This window comes from Lates calcarifer, linkage group LG2, assembly GCF_001640805.2.
Source record: "Lates calcarifer isolate ASB-BC8 linkage group LG2, TLL_Latcal_v3, whole genome shotgun sequence".
In the NCBI taxonomy this organism is placed as follows: Eukaryota; Metazoa; Chordata; class Actinopteri; family Centropomidae; genus Lates; species Lates calcarifer.
In genome coordinates this window covers 23035906-23057087 of record NC_066834.1, presented here as the reverse complement: position 1 = coordinate 23057087, position 21182 = coordinate 23035906, and the positions used below count along the sequence as shown (strand labels likewise).

General features: G+C 39.2%; 4 protein-coding genes and 1 pseudogene across 5 annotated transcripts; 1 reads left to right on the top strand and 4 right to left on the bottom strand.

The window, feature by feature from the left end:
- Positions 1–682: 682 nt before the first annotated feature.
- LOC108876943 (uncharacterized) lies at positions 683–5074 on the top strand. 2 transcript variants are annotated; one of them, XR_007814877.1, is made up of 11 exons: positions 683–805; positions 934–969; positions 1081–1383; positions 1460–1780; positions 1925–2017; positions 2209–2233; positions 2498–2580; positions 3447–3477; positions 3666–3749; positions 3855–3924; positions 4391–5074. XR_007814877.1 is itself a non-coding variant. In XM_018666784.2 (10 exons), exons 1-9 carry the CDS (start codon positions 781–783, stop codon positions 3721–3723), a joined length of 975 nt encoding a protein of 324 aa, XP_018522300.1. In that variant the 5' UTR covers positions 683–780; the 3' UTR covers positions 3724–3749; positions 4391–5074. The 2 variants fall into 2 exon arrangements, 1 of the variants encoding a protein (XP_018522300.1); XM_018666784.2 differs by lacking the exon at positions 3855–3924.
- Positions 5075–6278: 1204 nt separating this feature from the next.
- LOC108876936 (UDP-glucuronosyltransferase 2C1) lies at positions 6279–8793 on the bottom strand. Its single transcript, XM_051077076.1, has one exon. It carries the CDS (start codon positions 8362–8364, stop codon positions 6568–6570), a length of 1797 nt encoding a protein of 598 aa, XP_050933033.1. The 5' UTR covers positions 8365–8793; the 3' UTR covers positions 6279–6567.
- A 16-nt stretch (positions 8794–8809) lies between these two features.
- Positions 8810–10672, bottom strand: LOC108876938 (UDP-glucuronosyltransferase 2C1-like). The gene is made up of 2 exons (XM_018666778.2): positions 10559–10672; positions 8810–10411 (listed from the first exon to the last, which is right to left on the bottom strand). The coding sequence occupies exons 1-2, from the start codon at positions 10567–10569 to the stop codon at positions 8815–8817; spliced, it is 1608 nt and encodes a 535-aa protein (XP_018522294.1). The 5' UTR covers positions 10570–10672; the 3' UTR covers positions 8810–8814.
- A 358-nt stretch (positions 10673–11030) lies between these two features.
- Positions 11031–13681, bottom strand: LOC127143453 (UDP-glucuronosyltransferase 2A3-like; annotated as a pseudogene).
- Positions 13682–13754: 73 nt separating this feature from the next.
- On the bottom strand, positions 13755–20304 carry chrna5 (cholinergic receptor, nicotinic, alpha 5). The gene is made up of 7 exons (XM_018666782.2): positions 20167–20304; positions 17201–17352; positions 17015–17059; positions 16034–16143; positions 15628–15805; positions 14849–15544; positions 13755–14703 (listed from the first exon to the last, which is right to left on the bottom strand). The coding sequence occupies exons 1-7, from the start codon at positions 20255–20257 to the stop codon at positions 14545–14547; spliced, it is 1431 nt and encodes a 476-aa protein (XP_018522298.1). The 5' UTR covers positions 20258–20304; the 3' UTR covers positions 13755–14544.
- Positions 20305–21182: the final 878 nt, after the last annotated feature.

Below are 21182 nucleotides of genomic sequence, written 5' to 3'. Positions count from 1 at the left end.
ATTCTCACATGTGCTGAAAATGACACTTTAGTTTTGTTCCAGTTATTGATGACATGTACAGAATAATATTAATATATTAATTAATATCACAGCATCCATGTTGGGTACAAACTCCCAAAGTCTCCACTTCCTCTAAAGTCAAACATTTCATGTGACTGTGCTGGAAGAGTCTAAGCACCCTGCACGGGGTCTGACTCTCAGTATGCCACTGTGTGATTCTTATTATTCAACAAAACATCAGAGCAGATGGCAAGCTTTGTGATTACAAGGAAATCCAGCCCATATTAATTGAATGCCAGCAGGGAACCGCAGACAGACACCATATTAGCTCTCTGTCACATCTGATGAGAAACCCCTGGCTAATGAATTTAATTAAAGCTCACTCAGAACTCATGGCTGATCTGCAGGAGATTTCCAAACTGTAATACATATGAAATAAATGAGCTTCTAAAGGTATCTATGAATATTTTCTGAGGGTCACCTCTTGCAAGAAATGGCTATGAGGTGGGGGAAGGGAACTAAACTAAAAGATGTTAAGGGAAGCTAATGTTACATATTTAAGTACAAGTGCAACTGTTTTAAAAATACTATCGGGTGAGTTTTACTTTCTTGCTGAGAATCATTTTCACAAGCCACCACAGAATGCACAGGAAGTGGTTCATTCTAGTTTCTGAACAAGTACTCTTTCTGTAAGTGTAGATGAGGACCTGAAAGGTGTCTGTGCAGGGTTTCACAGGGTGTGCTGTGTGATTGTATATAGGTCTAACATTACTTATAATCATGAATACAATTACCATTCTTCTGTGTGAGTATTAGCAACTTTACACATTTAACTATTTCATTGTTTGTATTTATAATTGAGAGAACTTTTGCACACAAATTTAAAGGAACAGAATTCATTTTACGTTTTTTTTTTTTTTTTCTTTCGTCAAGGTACCCTCGCCATGCCGGTCATAAGCCAAACTAATGGTGAGTTTTGGTTCCTGAGAAGACATGGGTGCTGTATTCAAGACGACTGTTTGTATCATTTATCATTTATCAATACAATGTTTGTCTCTGTGTGTCTCTCTGATTTTGCAGAAATCGTTCCTGTGAGAATCCTGTCCCAACAGAAAAGTATAAGTGAGAATAGTAACCTATATGTAACCTGCAGCACATTTGGGTTCAAGAAAAACCAACAAAAGGTTTTTGTCTATTTATGTAAGGACGGCCTTGGAATCCTTAAACTGGTGCAGAAGCAAGATCAACACGATACCACCTTCACCATGTACAATGTTGGTCGTAATTACAGTGGAAATTACAGCTGTGCTTACTCTAGAGCAGAGTATAAGCCTTCTGAAGTAGCTACGAAAGGACACAACATCATCCAGATTCTAGTTATAGGTAAATATTTTCATTTTTATAAAAGCATTATGTCAGTGTTTTTTCTATCAGTTCATTTTCTCCTTCTGCCATGCAGCCAATTTTCTCCCTGCAGATATTTCAGTAGCTGGCCAATCTACTGTCAACGAGGGAGACAATGTCGAATTCAGGTGTACTGTCTCTGACACCCTGCAAACACTCGGCAAATGTCAGCTCATCCAGTCTTACCTGAGGAGGAATGAGATTGTCCTCCAAGTGCAAGTGTTTAATGTCACTCGGATGGAGACGACTTTCACTATTGAGGATGCCGTCACAAGGGACACGGGTCATTACAGCTGCGTGGTGCTGCCGTCTAAATGCATCCAGTCGCATGAAAAAACACTCCATGGAAAAAACGCAGTATTCCTTGAGGTCAAAGGTGAGGATGTCAATACCTCATGGGTACAAAATGGCAACTAAGAGGACTTAAGTTTTTCTGTTTGTTTAAGATTTTTTTTTCTTTTCAAATGGTAAAAATCTTTTGTAACATAGTAATGTTCATGATGTGTGTTTTGCTTTGCAGTGAATTTGCTTTTACGTGTGGCTGTCTCTTGTGGAGTGATATCCCTGATGTTATTACTGTGTGTGTGTCTGTGGTGGATCACAAAAAAACAAGGTTGGATGATAACAAATCACAAATCACACATAGTACCATTATCATCTGACAAAAGAAAAAGTTAGTTGACATTAAAATATAACTTTTATTCTGTATGACACTGGCTTGTCCCACCAACCACACTATGAATTTGAACATAAAACACGTATTGTTTATTTTACTTCAAAATTATGTTGTATCTCTTTCAACAGGCCACTCAGGTTTACACAATCAATGGTGAGTTTTGAGGCTGTCTGATGAACTTTAGAGGATTCCTGAACCTGTTGTCAATGCTGTGTTCTGTATGTTGTGCATACTGTACAGCCATTTTCCGGAAGGGAAAAAAAAGTTAATCTATTTCTGACTCTGAAGTGTGACTCCGTCTTTGTGATAAAAAGACAATATACCAGAAAAACAAATCAATCTGCCACTGACATTTGCAAACAACAATGAGTTGATTACAGGGCTTGCACATTCCTTAAACTGTGTTTTTTTTAATAGCACAGTGAGTCAGCAGGCCAATACAGGCATGGTGGAGGAGGAGCTGGGGCAGACAGAGGGACAGGATCTGGAAGCACAAGACGGTATGCTGGAAATGGATTTACAGTAAAGACATACTCTGGGGAATTTCTAATAAAATTACATACAATGACCTAGAGAGAAAACGTAATCTAGCTAGGTTCTGTTTTGTTTTAAAACCACAAATATTTAAAAAATCTCTCCCAGGATGAATAGAGCCTCCAATTAATCTCTGCTTTATGATTAATGATGATCATAAACCTTAAATGCATAAAACATTAAAGCTTTTAATGACATACAATTACCTCCTAATATTATGTTAATCCCGTTCTAATTATTTTAACCACTTCATGTCTTGTGGTCATTGTCAAAGTTCTTTGTGACTCTGAAGAAAAGTGCTATGTAAAACTTCTATAATTAATTGTTGATTAGCATGACATATATAAAGATTGAAACTGCTAATAAGGTAAGATATGATAATCTTTTATTAGTCCCACAATGGGGAAATTTACATTGTTGCAGAAGCATAAGTGATTGAAAAGATAGAAAGATAGAAAAGACATAAATATGAGTAAAAGACAAGATAAAAACAAGATAATGCTATAAAAAAATATACACATAAGAACGGTATAAACATGACAGTAAACAATAAAAAATATTAACAGAAGCGCAATATACACAGGACTTTATACATAGAGACAGAAAATGAACTAAATACAGATATTGCACATTTTGACATTGAATGCACACAATGAATGATTGATAGCAGCTGTTTTGGATTAGGATGGATTAATTAAAGTGCAGAACCTAGTGAAAATGGTCCATATGAGTATGTGGTCCACTGGGAGCAGTAGTAGTAATAGTAAAAATGAACTCATTTATTTAAATTTTTTACTGGTCTCATACATTTTACCTTTTTTTCAATTATCAGAAGAATCTTTCAGCATGGGGGAGGAAAAAGGGTAAGAACATAATTCAATTTTAATGCAAGTTATAACTTCTATTACTTTTATGTACACAGCAAGTAAGAACTGCTTTAGTATTTATATATATCTATTTTAATGAAATTTGTTAAATGAAACTGACTGCTGTTATTCAAAACCAGAGTTATTAAGACAAATTGTTCAGCTTGAAAATATTTTCTTGTCAGATATCAGAATGGCATGGCTGCTGAAGACTCAACTTACTCTGATGATTATGAGGAATGATGAAGAGGGATTGTACAGTATTGTCGGTAAGTGATAACCCACCTGTGTTTACCTACTTTGAGTTATTACAATCTATTAGTCTTGTCTTCTGATATGATGTCCCATAGATGACTTTAATTTCTAATGTGCAGATGAGAGTGGTGATGAGTATGAGAACTTAGATCAGATGTATACCAACGGACACATTTTCAGTGATAAAAGGTACTGTAAAAGTTATAGTACGCAATAATCTCATAATTAGAAAGTAAGGCACAGTTGGCAACAGGAGAGGTATAGTCGCTCATAATGGAGTTTTTGTTCTTGTTTTTTAGATAGTTGTTTGTTTTTTCTTCACTTACACTCTTCGCTAACAAAGCAACATGGGCAGAAAATTAAAATGATGAAAATAATAAATCATATAATAATTCTTTTAAGCCATTACAGCACACAGACATTGCCTTGTAACATCATGTTGAGCAGATTTCTCTGTTAGTGAGTTCACTGTATCTTACAAGAAAACCACATCTTTATTAATAGCAGCAGGGCGTTTGCAAGTGTGTTTTGTAGCATGCTGTTTAATTCACGAGACCTAATTCTGAGACAATAACTGAGAAAAGAACAAATGCACAAGGGCCTAAAAAGAGAAAACAAAGGGCCTGCTATTTAACTGTGAACTTTTCAACCACAGATGATCCACCTGCAATACCAATTCCATCAGCTGTGTATGCCATGTCCATCAGACGGAAGTGAAGTGAAGTTAAAGACATAACTTAACACCTGCCTTTGCTGCACCCCTGTGTTATTCACAGCTATTCCATGGAAGAAAGGCAAAGTTAATGAACAACTGTAGATGTTTTCTGGAAGTACAGTGGCTATGGAACATGTGAACTCTACTCTACATATGTTTCTTTTTTAACCATGAACAGTATAAGTGTTGATTTCATAATTCTGTTGAGTCATTTTATTGTGTGTGTTGTGAACAAATATTTGTTGCATTTAATCAGACACATTTGTTCTTTGTTGATTCCATTGTCCAATCATGCATAGAATGATACTTTTATAAGCATACTTTTGATTACATGTGCATTGCAGTAATTGCTACTTTGTAGTTTTCAATTTTGGTGACAGGGTCCACCGTATCCTCTCTGGTTTCAAATTGCCTACCTACACACAATCCTGCTTGACTTTCTGTAATTGTATCTCATGGATAACACCGGTGCTAGCTAAACATTTCCTACTGCTGTTGCTCCCTATCAAAAGCATTCGGATAGCAAAATGCAGGATGGTTTTGTGAAATGCAATGTATTTATCCTCTAGCTCTGACATCAGCTTAATCAAAAATAAAATCTTGTCTACAAAACAAGATTTTTTTTTTTTTACAGTTTTTGTGCTCTTAGCAATGAAGTAAGCAACAAAGACTTTAATAAAGGAAAAGAGAGAGAGGGAATGGAATACTAATTAAGAGAAATGATGAGCAAAAATATGTCCTGCAGGACAAAATCTTACCATGAGGGTCAAGAGCATTTTAATACATTCCATTAAAGGTAAATTAGATGTCTGGATGTTTCAATTTATTCACAGTATATGACAAAATTCAAATTCATATCCAAAATTTTAATTGTATGATAAAAAATCTATTATCTGTTTTCTCATTTTGTGATGATTAGACAGGGTTTAATTAGTAAGCTACAGTTACGGCCTACATCTATTATTAAGATGTTGTGCCCTTATGAAAGTTCAACTCATGAGTTCAGTGACTTTCTGTGATAAGACAGTCATCCTGCCAGTAGCATTGACTGAGCTACCAATCAAGAGGAGCATCCAGTATATTTGTCAGTGCTGATTTCCTCCCGTTTCTCATTACTGCTGCTCTCCTGTGGGAAATACAACAGAGGAGCAGATGGGAAGAATGGATGGACTACTTTGTCACCAAAAATAGGGAGTGTGTCCATTGCTGTCTGCCACAGTGTTTCTCATACTACCACTAGGGGAAGCCAAAGTTGTAAATATAATATTTAACTTAAGCATGTGTCTCTGTGGTCATGTTAATCGTTCTGTTAACATGAGCTGGAAATATATCTGTCATATTTATTCACTGTCATTTTTTATTCCGAACATGTGCCATGTATTTATTGTTACATGTCAGAACATTTCCTTGGGAAGAAAAACTAACTAACCTAGTCAAGGAATGAGTTTCTTACAATAAGTGACTGCAGTATTAGCAGCCAGCACTGAAAACAAATATCTAATCAGATAAAGTTTCAGGTTCCTTCTCACTAGCATTTCTAAATGCTCACTGTGCCTGCAAAAACTGAATCTAGAGTATGTCGCACCCTGCCCCTCTGGAGAGGAGGCTGGCCTATTCCCATTGTTACAGCTTGGGGGAAAGTCTCACATAACCAACCATTATCCCGCAGGGAAATGAAGAAGAGGAAATTCCTGTAAAGGTTCTGATATGCAACACAGTCATACTTCCCATGCTCCACCTCAGCATGACAATTTATGACATGAAATAATCAAAAACAGCGCAAAACAGCAACAACATTTAATTGAGCTAAAATCTTAAATAGCATTATAGTATTTTTTTGCAGAAAGAGCAGGACAAGATTCAGCCACTAGTCATTTCTTATTTGTTCTTCCTTTCATACAATTCTCAAGACATACATGTCTGAAAAATAAAGGAAGAAAAGTAATCACAGCAACAGTATCTGGAAAAGTGGTTATGTTTAGTCTTTGACAGATGTCTTATTTGTAGAAAACTTGCACAAAAGTGAAACATCAATTCATTCTATATTCAGTTGATCACAGTCCTAACTGGCTATAATGTATGAACCAACATGAAAACAAAAAATGCATCCTTTCTTATTACTCAGATTTCATTTTCCTTTTCAAACACAATCTGAAGCATGACCATACTAACCCAACAAAAAGTGACAAAATAAGTAGTGCAACTGTTAGCAAAAACAACATGACATCTACAGAGTGGTAGGAATACCAGGGCAATCTGTAAGACTCTGTTCTTAGGTGAGCTGCACCTTTGTGTCTCATGACAAACTCTATCCAGAAGAGGGCATTATCCAGTGGTGTTATTGGTTGATCTCTGTGCAGTTTGGAGAGTCTCTGCATGTTCATCCTGTAGGAGGGCTCAGTAAGGACTTCTTGTATGGCTTCCAGGAAGTTGTTGTCTTTGTCCACTGTGGCTAGTGTAAGAAGCTTAGCTGCTCCTCTCTCTTTCAGTCGCAGCAAGTTGTCATATTGGTCAAAAAACACAGGTAGACCCACAACTGGGACTCCATGATAAATTGCTTCTTGAATGCCATTTGTTCCTCCATGAGCCACAAACAGTTTGACCTTTGGATGTCCCAGGAGGTCATTCTGTGGCATCCAGTCAACTATTAAAGTGTTGTTGCCCAGAGTGGCTGGTCTTTTACCTTTATGCCTCCAGATGACTTTCTGGGGTAATCTGGCAAAAGCTGCAGCGATCGTATCTGTTATGTCAGCAGGAAGTTCATTCACAAAAGTCCCCAGAGACATGATGATGACTCCATGCTCTCCAGAACTCTGCACAAACTCCTCTAAGTGTTCAGGAAGTGGTTCAGAAGGTTTACATTGAAACCCTCCTATGTAGACGACATTAGGCATTGTGGGGCGAGGAAATTCAAACACAAAGTCCACTCTCATCAGCCACAGGTCTGCTCCTCGTAATAAGTCACTGTATCTGACTTCTGGGCCAAAGAACTGGTCACAAACAGCTTGATATTGAGGGTCAATCAAAAATCTATCCTGAGCTTGCCAAATGACATAGAAAATGAGATTTTTGACTCTTTGTATGAGACTCATTTTGTCTGACAGCCCTGAGCCAGTCACTGGGATGTAAGATAAAGGAGAGGGTGCAATGGCCAAATGTCCCTCTCCACTAGTTATCCACCGCACATTGTAGACCAAAGGTAGCTTAAGAGCATGAGCCAACATTATACCTGCACCCCATGCTGGGTCAGTAAGAACCAGGTCATATTTTCTCTCTCTTAAATCATTCATCAAGTTATTATCTTCAAACATAATAGTAGCCATTTTGGACATTATTCTATGCATATTGAACATTGCACTAAACATCTCAACCTGCAAACTGGCAAAGATCATAACAGAGCTCTCCCCCCTTTCTATGTCAATGATCTTTTTCAGGATTGTGTTAATAAAGTCATGATTAAAGGCCTCAGTGACAGGAAGTGTGATTGTCTTGTAGTGAGAATCATCCTTAATGTACCAGCTTTCATTGGTTCGTACCACATCAACAGAGTGTCCTCGAGAGTGGAGAGCTTTGATCATAATATCCATGTTCACCCAGTGGCTTCCCTCCAAAGGAACGATCAAAATCTTGCCCCCATGACATATTCTCAATGCCAAGAACACAGAGGATAAAAGGAGAAGAAATGGTTTTCCATTTGGTGGCATCTTTAACCTGAGAGAATAATAAATACTCTCATAACATAATTCAGATTGACCCTGGATAACAACACTAGTCTTAAAGTGCAATAAAAGTACATTTAAATAAAGTCTAGATTGGATCCAGATTTTTCTTTGACAAGGAAAATTCAGTGATATTAAATTACATGCCAGACTGATCTGTAACATACCTCCTTTGCATGAAGTATCTCCAAGCATGCATACACTTACTCCTTAGATGTCTGACTAAAACAACCAAGGTACCAGAGAATGCATAAAAGTCCAGAGAAGCTTACATAAGTGGATTATCATTAAGCTTTTCTTTGGCCCTTTCTACAGGACTGAACAACAATTTGAGCTCTTTGTTGAAGCTGTGGGCAGAATCATGTTACAGCTGCTTATTTGTACTGCCTTGTGTGAATTATGTTGTAGATTCTTTGGTTTAACTGTATGTAGCATGCAGCCTTCAGCAGTTTGTATTTACAGTCAATATCTCACACTGCTAAAAAGAGGATTTTGTTTCTTGTTTAATTTTTGATAGATGTTTTTGTAGGAAACTTGCAGTCAACTCAAGGCACAGCACAAATATAAAACATCCACGCATTCTATGTTCAGCTGATCACAGCCAAACTGACTATAATAAATTAAGCAGCATGAAAACAAACAATGTTAGTCAGATTTTATTTTTCTTTTCAAACACCATCTGAAGCATGACCATACTAACCCAACAAAAAGTGACAAAATAAGTAGTGCAACTGTTAGCAAAAACAACATGACATCTACAGAGTGGTAGGAATACCAGGGCAGTCTGTAAGACTCTGTTCTTAGGTGAGCTGCACCTTTGTGTCTCATGACAAACTCTATCCAGAAGAGAGCATGGTCCAGTGGTGTTATTGGTTGATCTCTGTGCAGCCTGGAGAGTCTCTGCATGTTCATCCTGTAGGAGGGCTCAGTCAGGACTTCTTGTATGGCTTCCAGGAAGTTGTTGTCTTTGTCCACTGTATTAATGGTTAGAAGCTTAGCTGCTCCTCTCTCTTCCAGTCGCAGCAGGTTGTCATATTGATCAAAGAACAAAGGTAAACCCACAACTGGGACTCCATGATAAATTGCTTCTTGAACTCCATTTGTTCCTCCATGAGCCACAAACAGGTTAACCTTTGGATGTCCCAGGAGGTCATTCTGTGGCATCCAGTCAACTATTAAAGTGTTGTTGCCCAGAGTGGCTGGTCTTTTACCTTTATGCCTCCAGATGACTTTCTGGGGTAATCTGGCAAAAGCTGCAGCGATCGTATCTGTTATGTCAGCAGGAAGTTCATTCACAAAAGTCCCCAGAGACATGATGATGACTCCATGCTCTCCAGAACTCTGCACAAACTCCTCTAAGTGTTCAGGAAGTGGTTCAGAAGGTTTACATTGAAACCCTCCTATGTAGACGACATTAGGCATTGTGGGGCGAGGAAATTCAAACACAAAGTCCACTCTCATCAGCCACAGGTCTGCTCCTCGTAATAAGTCACTGTATCTGACTTCTGGGCCAAAGAACTGGTCACAAACAGCTTGATATTGAGGGTCAATCAAAAATCTATCCTGAGCTTGCCAAATGACATAGAAAATGAGATTTTTGACTCTTTGTATGAGACTCATTTTGTCTGACAGCCCTGAGCCAGTCATTGGGATGTAAGATAAAGGAGAGGGTGCAATGGCCAAATGTCCCTCTCCACTAGTTATCCACCGCACATTGTAGACCAAAGGTAGCTTAAGAGCATGAGCCAACATTATACCTGCACCCCATGCCGGGTCAGTAAGAACCAGGTCATATTTTCTCTCTCTTAAATCATTCATCAAGTTATTATCTTCAAACATAATAGTAGCCATTTTGGACATAATTCTATGTACATTAAACATTGCACTAAACATTTCAACCTGCAAACTGGCAAAGATCATAACAGAGCTCTTCCCCCTTTCTATGTCAATGATCTTTTTTAGGACTGGATTGACAAAGTCATGATTAAAGGCCTCGGTGACAGGAAGTGTGATTGTCTTGTAGTGGGGAGAATCATCCTTAATGTACCAGCTTTCATTGGTTCGTACCACATCAACAGAATGTCCTCGAGAGTGGAGAGCTTTGATCATAATATCCATGTTCACCCAGTGGCTTCCCTCCAAAGGAACGATCAAAATCTTGCCCCCATGACATATTCTCAATGCCAAGAACACAGAGGATAAAAGGAGAAGAAATGGTTTTCCATCAGTCAACATCTTCAGCCTGAGAGATGGATGACAATATGATAACACTAGCCATAAATCCAATAAAAGTATATTTAAATAAAGTGTTTTTTGCATACCAGGTTTTCCTCTGACAAAAGAAAATTCAGTGATATTAAATTACATGCCAGACTGATCTGTAACATACCTGCTTTGCATGAAGTATCTTCAAGCATGCATACACGTATCCCTTAGATGTCTGAGTGAAATATCCATGGTACCAGAGAATGCATAAAAGTCCAGAGAAGCTTACATAACTGGATAATCATTAAGCTTTTCTTTGGCCCTTTCTACAGGACTGAACAACAATGTGAGCTCTTTGTTGAAGCTGTGGGCAGAATCAAGTTACAGCTGCTTATTTGTACTGCCTTGTGTGAATTATGTTGTAGATTCTTTGGTTTAACTGTATGTAGCATGCAGCCTTCAGCAGTTTGTATTTACAGTCAATATCTCACACTGCTAAAAAGAGGATTTTGTTTCTTGTTTAATTTTTGATAGATGTTTTTTATAGGAAACTTGCAGTCAACTCAAGGCACAGCACAAATATAAAACATCCATGCATTCTATGTTCAGCTGATCACAGCCAAACTGACTATAATAAATTAAGCAGCATGAAAACAAACAATGTTAGTCAGATTTTATTTTTCTTTTCAAACACCATCTGAAGCATGACCATACTAACCCAACAAAAAGTGACAAAATAAGTGCTCTGTCAGGACTTCTTGTATGGCTTCCAGGAAGTTGTTGTCTTTGTCCACTGTATTAATGGTTAGAACCTTAGCTGCTCCTCTCTCTTCCAGTCACAGCAAGTTGTCATATTGGCCAAAAAACACAGGTAGACCCACAACTGGGACTCCATGATAAATTGCTTCTTGAACTCCATTTGTTCCTCCATGAGCCACAAACAGTTTGACCTTTGGATGTCCCAGGAGGTCATTCTGTGGCATCCAGTCAATTATTAAAGTGTTGTTGCCCAGAGTGGCTGGTCTTTTACCTTTATGCCTCCAGATGACTTTCTGGGGTAATCTGGCAAAAGCTGCAGCGATCATATCTGTTATGTCAGCAGGAAGTTCATTCACAAAAGTCCCCAGAGACATGATGATGACTCCATGCTCTCCAGAACTCTGCACAAACTCCTCTAAGTGTTCAGGAAGTGGTTCAGAAGGTTTACATTGAAACCCTCCTATGTAGACGACATTAGGCATTGTGGGGCGAGGAAATTCAAACACAAAGTCCACTCTCATCAGCCACAGGTCTGCTCCTCGTAATAAGTCACTGTATCTGACTTCTGGGCTGAAGAACTGATCACAAACAGCTTGATACTGAGGTTCAATTAGAAATCCATCCTGAGCTTGCCAAATGACATAGAAAATGAGATTTTTGACTCTATATGAGACTCATTTTGTCTGAAACTGGCAAAGCTCATAACAGAGCTCTCCCCCCTTTCTATGTCAATGATCTTTTTTAGGACTGGATTGACAAAATCATGATTAAAGGCCTCAGTGACAGGAAGTGTGATTGTCTTGTAGTGAGAATCATCCTTAATGTACCAGCTTTCATTGGTTCGTACCACATCAACAGAGTGTCCTCGAGAGTAGAGAGCTTTGATCATAATATCCATGTTCACCCAGTGGCTTCCCTCCAAAGGAACGATCAAAATCTTGCCCCCATGACATATTCTCAATGCCAAGAACACAGAAGATAAAAGGAGAAGAAATGGTTTTCCATTTGGTGGCATCTTTAACCTGAGAGAATAATAAATACTCTCACAACATAATTCAGATTGACCCTGGATAACAACACTAGTGTTAAGTGCAATAAAAGTACATTTAAATAAAGTCTAGTTTGGATACAGGTTTTTCTTTGACAAGGAAGATTCAGTGATATTAAATCACATGCAAGATTGATCTGTAACATACCTGCATGAAGTATCTCCAAGCATGCATACACGTGTCAGTATGAAACATCCTAGATACCAGAGAATGCATAAAAGTCCAGGGAAGCTTACATAAGTGGATTATCATTAAGCTTTACTTTTGGCCTTTCTAGGACTGAACAACAAAGTGACCTACTTTCTGAAGCTGTAGGCAGATGATGTTACAGCTGCTTATTTGTATCGCCTTGCGTGAATTCTATTGTAGCATGCAGCCTTCAGCAGTTTGTATTTACAGTCCCTCACTCTGCTTAAAGGAGCATTTTCAAAGGTATGATTTAAATCCTTCAATCTTTTGAAAAAGAGTTATGATTTTCCAGATGATATACTACCCCATTAAAAGTAATGCAGCGATAACTGATGACCTGTTTTTTTGTACATCATACCTTAGTAAAGTGGTGTGATGTGCAGCAACGTATGAAGTTACAGAGAAAAAAGAAAAGAAAAAAGAAGTTTTGATTATGTAAGAACATACTTAAGCAGAGTGAGATATTGTCTTGATATTACTACATACAAACAAAAAAGTTCACAACAGAATTCCCACAAAATAATACAAATAAGCTATTGCAACATAATTTAGAACAATGCACAGGTTCTATAAATCTCTAACAAGCCTGATTAGGAATCTCCACTCTATGATTCCATTATGTATAGTAGGAGTAATATATGTACTGAAATTTATTGTGACATGTGAACAAAAATACATACAACATAGCTGAATTTTGAATTTTCTTATTCTATGTAGTACATCAACTGAGTCCTTTCTTTTAGTTTTCCACTCACCAAGTATTACTGATTTTCAGTAAAAAGTCTGACCACCATGAAACCACCGGTTTAGGAGAACTTTCTGGTGGACTCATTCTCCATTTATATATTTATACTCATCTTTATCAGGGTTTAACAGAAAAGACAAAATGCCCTACATTCTTTGCATGTGCTTGTTTTTGTGTTTGTTCTGTAGTTAGTATTGTATTTTCTGGAAATAGAATGTCACAGATTTAATCTGTGTAGTCACCACACCTGTATAGTCATGTCCATGCTGGTGGTGTCTTTGTTGCTTTTCCATCTGTAGTGGTTACACATGGCCATGGAGAGGCAGCGCAGGGTCAACCAAAGGCTGAGCGCTGCTCAGCTGCTGAAACACAAGCGTCTCTCCGGTTATTGGAAGACAAGGACAACAGTAAAGAAAGCCGAAGGCTCTTTAAATTATATTTCTCTAACAGCATCTGAGATATCTGCATGCCACAACAATCAAATACCATGACAGACGTGGAATTTGTATAAGATATGTCTTTTGATGGAACTACATATTTGTGCTAAACCTCAATAGGCTACAAACATCCCAGACCCACAGTGTCTGTACTGATCTGTTACCAAGGATCCTCTTACATTCCTCTCAAAGAATGCAGGGAAATTTGTCCTCAGGCTAAAAGGAAGTGCTGTCTTGGAAATTCTAGTCACAGCAGGAGAGTTCCCTTCTCTTCCTCAGTTAAGTAGAATGTGTACAAGGGTAGATAATGGTGATTTGTGAAACTAGAGTTACAGAAAAGCAAAGTTGAACCATTACCATTTTATTTGAATTATGCCCCACAAATTAAGTGGTAACCTTTCCAACCATTATAGATAGTGGATAGGTGGACAGAGCAGTATGTAAAATGAGAATGTCTTGACCTATTTGTTGTGTGTATCTGTTGATCTGGGTGGCGAGCCACCTTGTATTTGCCTTTCCAGGGATACATGAAGTATTAAAAATGAAAATCCTGTAACCTGCATAATAATAATTATTTGTCCCAAATGCTCCTCTGTAGATATGTTTTTGCCATTGTCTCTCTGTGAACCTCTGCTAGGCGATAAATCTCCACTCAGTGATGCCAGCATGTACAGTAGGTGAAAAAGATCTACTGGTTTTTATTGATGTGTGAGATCGGGACAAAAATGCATAGGACATGACTGAATGAATTTTGACTTTTTCATTTATCTTTAAACTAAAATAAATACAGAATTCAGAACCTCTCTAAAATAAAAAAGAGAACATATCTCTGTGAGACAAACACAGTAAGTGAAGCCTCAAATTTGCAGCTTGGACTCTCTCCTGTATCTCAGTCATAATGTCAGTGTCTCAGTCTCTCAAATAGGACCCATAGTGAGCTGTTAATGTGCTTTGACTCCATTTGTGGTTAGTTTGTCCCGATGTATGGTTCTTAGAGGGTACTTCCAGCATGGTTAGGGACGATGATGTTGGCCCACTTGTAAATGACTGGGATAAAGAGAAGAGCAGAGCCCAGGATCGACACCAGGAGGAAGGCCCACAGAAATACTCGATCCAAAACCTGGGCTACAAACTTCCAGTCTTGTACCACCTTTGCCAGAAAAGAAACACATGTCAGTCTCTAGACATACATCTACATGTGAGTGACAGATAGTGTGTGGCCAAAATTGTTTATATTGTTATCAACCATTTTTCCTATTACCTATAGATGCACAACTGCACAAAATCCTACTCACCTCTCTGACCTCATTTTCTTTAACCACATGCATAGTTATGTAGCGAATAGAATCCAAAGCTGCTTGTAGGTGACGTCTTGTGTAGAGTAGGGAGGTGAGTTCAGGTGCTGAGTCTTTCATCATACCCAGTCCTACCGGCCCCCCTGCCCTGGCCACTCCAGCTGTGGCGTAACGGTCCACGTGGCTGCGCATGCACAGTAGTTTAGGCAGTCGATGCAAGAAAATCTTCCTCACCCAAGGTGCCATGCCGTGATGTGTAGAAGAGGAGCGATGGTGGATGTTGATGGCAAAGACGGTGATAATGATGGAGAGTGTGACAAAGATCATGGTGAAGACCAGGTACTCCCCGATGAGCGGGATGGCCTTTGAGGATGATGGGATGATCTCCTCGATGACCAGGAGGAAAACGGTGAGCGACACCAGCACCGAGGTGCAGAGAGAGATCTTCTCGCCACCGTTGGAGGGCAGGTAGAAGACAAGGATAGTGAGGAAGGACAGGCCAATGCAGGGGATGATGAGGAAGAGGGTGTAGAAAAGAGGCAGCCTGCGGATGATGAAGAAGTAGGTAATGGTGGGGTAGGAGGAGCTGCCGTCTGTCCTCAGACCACGGCTGCCTGTGGCCTTTACTATCTCCCATTCACCGTTGTCAAAATAGTCCTGCTTATCCACGTGGAAGTCTTCCAGAATGATGTCCACCTGTAATATAAGGAGGGAAATTATTCATACTTGTTATAATTGACACTAATGTCATGTACACATACTGTAGAGGAGAGACTCACCTGCGAGCCATCATACGTCCAGGAGCCAAACTTCATGGAACAATTCTGGAGGTCAAATGGGAAGAAGGTCACATCAATGGTGCAGGCTGACTTGTAATTGGCCGGTGGTGTCCATGTTATAGTTCCATCATATTTAACAACAGCTTTGGTGACAGTTCCCTCAAAACGCCCATCTGAACTGTTGAAAGAAATAACATTTATTCATCTAAAACATTAACACTTTGGCCAAAGTTTAAGACAAATTAGCTTCTCTTATAGTCATTTTTAGAACTGCTGTTTCATGCCAGGCTGCATGTTTCCTTTCAGGTTACCATTGCAAATACACACATGACTACAATATAGAACTTGGAAAACATAAAATGTGTGACATTCATGTCATTTTCTCCCCATATATAATGGCACATACTTATCATACAGTACAACATCAGGAAGCCAGAGCCTGTCAGAGGGGACTCGAATGGTTGTGATGCCAAGATAGTCATCAGGGTTCCATCTGAGTTTCATGTCAGCCCACTCCTACATACAGGAAAAAAAGGGAAACTCAGCAAAAAGTCAACAACAGCAAAGATTTAAAAAAAGCAAACAAACAAACACACACACACGGGGGGGGGGGGGCTTTAAGGAAGTCTGACATTTTGGGAAATACACTGATTTGTTCTCTTGAGAGTTAGAAGAGAAGGTTGATAACACTACCAGATGACTTATCTTAGCACAGTACTTCTAATAGCAATTGTATCTGATTTAACTTAGACATGTTGTACATGTTCAACTGTAAGCCTTCTCTTTGGAAGTAAAGGAATGAAGTTTGATGCTGGACTCATAATTTTTCTTCTAGACTGGTAAGTAAACAGCTGGTGTCAGCTAAGTAGCAATAGCAAAACTTACAAAATCACTTGTTTAAGCTCAGTATTTGTCTCCCAAAACCAAAAAGGAGAAGGAGATGAAAGAGATAAGATACAATTACAAAATGACATCTATGATAGATGAACACCCCTACTGATGCAATCCATCACTGTGAAAGGGAGCAACTGACCCGAACAGCAGAGCCTGGTCTGTGGGAATAATTCATAAGATGCATGACAGACAGGACACCCAAGACCATGAATAAGGCTGACAGGAGCAGGAGCTGGGAGGAGGCGATTTGTGAAGGCAGGTGCGTGGGCACAGGGCCGAAACTATTCATATAGATGAGAACTGTCAGTGAAATGCCACCAGACCAGATTAAAAAGGTGAGACTGAGCCTGACTGGTTGTCTCTAAATGTCATGTAAGCCAGAGTTTGTTAGGAGTATTTCCACAGCCATAAAGTAACACTTAAAGCCACACCTTAACAACTTTACCTACTGGTGATGGTCACTTGTTAAGGTTAGATGTGTAGTGCTACTTACCTGTTTCATCCACACATTGGTTGTCATCAGCTGGTTTTTCTCATCCTAGAATTTTAAAACAATAATCAAAGTTAAAGTGAAGCCATTCTGTCCTTCAGCCCTTTAATGTTTTACATTCACATAATTAACATCTCAGCAGTACCCATTCATTAACAATGTCATTAATCAGTGCTTTTCTAGCCTCACCACATCAACTAGCTGGGAAATGGCCAGTCCAAACTTTACACAGATGGTCTGGTTTAGGTACTCCACTGGACGAACCCATTTCTGGTAGTTTCCAAAGAGGTATTTGAACAGCTTGTCTTCTGCTTTTGCGTAAGATGAGAGCTTTGGAACCCCTAAAAGGTGCAATGAGACAAGATGGTTAAGGAGAAAAATTACAAGTGCATATTAACTTGTGGCAATTCAGCAAATACAACAGTACCTTTTATTTATTCAGTAGTCTTGGACTCCATGATAATTACTCCTGCATTTCCAGCTCCAAATCTAGCATTGCTCTCAAACAGCACTGCATTCACCTCTCTGACCCTACCACTGTCTTTATGTCTAGAGTTTCTGAGTATGACCTCTGTGGTAAAGCTTTGGTTTCAAGAGACAGAGAAATCAAAGCTTCAACCCAAACACACACTGAATGTACAATGGCGTTAAGAATCCTTAGAGATGTTGGGTGTCTGTTATTAAGATAATTTTCTATAATGGAGCCATTATCAAGAAGGATATTATTCAATCTAGCAGTGAGTGGAGACTGTTCAGTGTTTGTTATGTTTTCATATCATTTGGCTGCTTGTCTGTCAACTAGAGTCAACATATTTGAACATAATTCTGTTTTCTTTTAGTGCTGTACTCAGTCCAGCTGGATGTTTACAGTATATACAGTAGAGTATGCTGCAAACAGTAATTCCAAGCAAAAGCACTTCAGAAACAAAAAAATGTATTGCACAAAGATTTGTACCGTCTAAGAAATTTTGAATATGATTGCAGAGATTCAGTCCACTTCCATCCATTTACTGTCCTTCCTTCATTCACCACAGTACGAGACTGATACTCTTCATTTATCTGCCACTGTGACTCATATGCGGCAGTGATTGTAAATAATGCAGGTACTCTGATCTCTAAGATGCATTCCTTGCATCACTTTTTCACTCAAAAACTATATGGTGCCAAATCATATTAATTATTTGAACACCTTAAAAAAAGAAGTAAATAAACAGTTTTTTCTGCACCATGAGCTTATTAAATGCAGGTATATAATGAATATAATTTTTTCTGAGCTTTTTGTTTTTGCATATAATGACTGCCTGAGTCCCAGTCAAGGTGCTGCATTGTTTTTGCTGAAGCAGAGTTCCACCACAGACTAGGAAACATTGATTAAGTTTTTGAAATTCACACAATTTCTTTCATCCTGCTTTTTAAATCATCCACTATCATTGTAATAAACTCAATTTATGGTTGGAGAATGTGGCTGGAGAATCTACCACAAGACTGACCACAAATATATGGTGTCACCATTTCATTGTGAGTGGATCAATACAGACAAAGCTGCAACACCCTCAATCAATGACTCTGTAATCAGCAAATTCATCATCTCTTCAGCTTCTGCCCCACTATCACCAGCATCCTGCAGTGTCTGCTGCAGAGTCTGCTGGATTCTACATCAATCAATGCTTCAAGGTATGACAAAGGCTATTATAGAGTCAGTAATACACTGAACATGCACATAATCTGTGTGCTACAAGGTAAGGAAATGGTAATTTAAAACAGCTGTAGAAATGAGGTGTATACCTTATGCTGAGAAAAATTCATATTTAAGGTGAACTCATTCCCGCAATTTTCAAGGAGACCTTAGTCAGTGCTCGCTTCTGTCTGCCTGGTGCAGTGGGCAGCTTGTCAAAAAGCAAATTGCTTATGTAAAAATAAACATGGAATATTTGGCTGTGAGTATGGTATGCTACCATGCAGATGATGAGGATCACATTACGACATGTTGCTACAACCTGCCAAATATGTAAAACATCAATAACAAAAAGAGAGAGAGAGAGAGGAACCTATAAATGTATAGCACAGGACAAAAAATGTAAGTTTCATTCACATGCAAATATATACACAAACATAGTGTCCATATGTAGGACATATTATAAGTATAGTGTACAGAGGATACATATATGCATGCCAATATATACACACTGTCATGGCCACAGCAGGTACTCTCTTCCCTCCTCTAGTACATACAGTTTATTACACATACAGTACTAACCTCTCCTATGGTTCCATATGTGCTGTTCCACACCTGCCCACCAGCTGTCACTGCTGAGTTTACTGCAACAGCTCATCACCTGACCATATTTACAGTATGCACAAACTGTTGTTTCTGCCTGTATGTGTTCCATTGGCTGTCTGACAACCACCGGCATGCCTTGTGCTGCATTCACGACATATATGAAAATTTTTGCAATGACAAGTTTCTGATTTGTAAATAGGATTCACATCAACATCCAAGTCGCGAACATGATCGGGAGAGTAAGACTTTTTTTAAAAACCAAACAGACATGGACAGCTCATGTCGGCTGAAGTGTCATCTCTCCCATCCATACAAAATGAGCTAACTGTGGCATTAGCTCACTGGTTTCCTGGTTTCCTGCATTAATTGTTTTGTATTATGTAAAAGGGAAACTCATATTAGTGTGGATGAGGACCAACTTTTATTTGCTTGTAAATTTTTGGTCATTGAGTTTTCTGGTTTTCAGGAGAAATTGTAAATGTTGAGTTACATTTTTGTGGTCCCTCCTTAATTTGCTATCACAAACGTCTCGCTTGTTCAATAGCTAGATAGTTTACTTACTTTCTGTGCAATATTTTGAGCTCAATTATCATAGTCTCCATGCAGCTAAAATTACTAAAAAGGAAAAAAGAAAAAGAAAATCTGAGGCCCTGAACAGCAGGTAAGAGGTCACTCTGACACTGATATTTTTTGTTTGACTCCAACTATCTCCAGTCTTCACTGACCATCTGGCAATTTCTACATCTTTCTTGGTTTCTTGGTTACATATATGCTAGAGTCCAACTTATCTTCGACTCTGCCATCTGTCGTACTGAGCCTGTTATGTTCCACCGTGATAATTTTATGAGGCATTCCCAGTCCTTGGGAAACTTACGCAGCGAGTGGCACAGGTGGCAGCAGCACAACAACGGCAGCAGCAGCAGCAGTGCGAGAGAGGTGGCTGCCCCTCCTGCTCTCAGCATCATGTCAGAGGTGGCACCGGATCCACACAGTTGGTCCCTTGGGGATCACAGAACTGGAAAATAAATATTAAAAACAGTGGTTATTGAAAACAGCAGCTTTTGTGCACACTGGGTAAACATCTGAGCTATTAGAGAGTGGCTTTAATCATGCCTCGGGTTAAGGGTCCAAATCCCAAGGCAGACACCCCTGTTCTCCTTTGGTAAAGCTACATTCAATTACATTTATGAATGTCACTGAATATGCAATGTAAAGCAAACAAACAAACAAATAAATAAAAGAAAAAACATTCTGAATCACAAACTGTCTCAATCACACACCTTTAACGTACAGAACAGCATCCTGTACAACCAAGGATGCACTCTACCCTCACCTTGCTAACCTATCCCTCTCTAAGGTAATAAACACATTTCTCATTGTAAATCATGCAATTGCTGTGCACATACCTGCTCTGAGTCTCTCCCATTAACACACAGTCCAGAGTGGCAGCGACGGTGGTGGAGGTGGTGGGTATCCTGACGACAGCGACAGTGCTGCTCTACTGCTCCTCCATTCCATGCAGGTTCTTTCTCTCGCCTCATACAGATGCTGCTTCACTCCCCACTGTCTCCAATTGTGCACAGGCAACACATCCTCCTCCTCCTCCTCCTCCTCCTCCTCCTACTCCTCCTCCTCTTCCTCCAGAGATCCCGCCCCATTTCCCCCAATCACCACCACCACCCTTCCTTCCCCTTCTCTGAGCATCCTTGTATTCACTCATCACAGACAGAGAGAGTCACCCTCTCGATGCAGCCACCTCACTGCATCTCCACAGCAGCATCAGGAAACGACCAGAGGCAGCTCTGCCACTGAGATTCTGCTTCACATTTCCATAGCAGTCCCCAGTTTGTTACCTGGTTGTTCTTGTTCCTAACAGTCTGGCTGTATGTG

Coding starts and splice junctions, on each gene's coding strand:
- LOC108876943 (XM_018666784.2), top strand. CDS start 781: ATGAATACAATTACCATTCTTCTGT. Junction 1,384..1,459: donor CATCCAGATTCTAGTTATAG/GTAAATATTTTC, acceptor TCTGCCATGCAG/CCAATTTTCTCCCTGCAGAT. Junction 2,018..2,208: donor GTGGATCACAAAAAAACAAG/GTTGGATGATAA, acceptor CTCTTTCAACAG/GCCACTCAGGTTTACACAAT.
- LOC108876936 (XM_051077076.1), bottom strand. CDS start 8,364: ATGCTTGGAGATACTTCATGCAAAGGAGGTATGTTACAGATCAGTCTG.
- chrna5 (XM_018666782.2), bottom strand. CDS start 20,257: ATGATGCTGAGAGCAGGAGGGGCAGCCACCTCTCTCGCACTGCTGCTG. Junction 15,806..16,033: donor GATGTTGTACTGTATGATAA/GTATGTGCCATT, acceptor TTCTTTCAACAG/TTCAGATGGGCGTTTTGAGG. Junction 15,545..15,627: donor GGACGTATGATGGCTCGCAG/GTGAGTCTCTCC, acceptor CTTATATTACAG/GTGGACATCATTCTGGAAGA.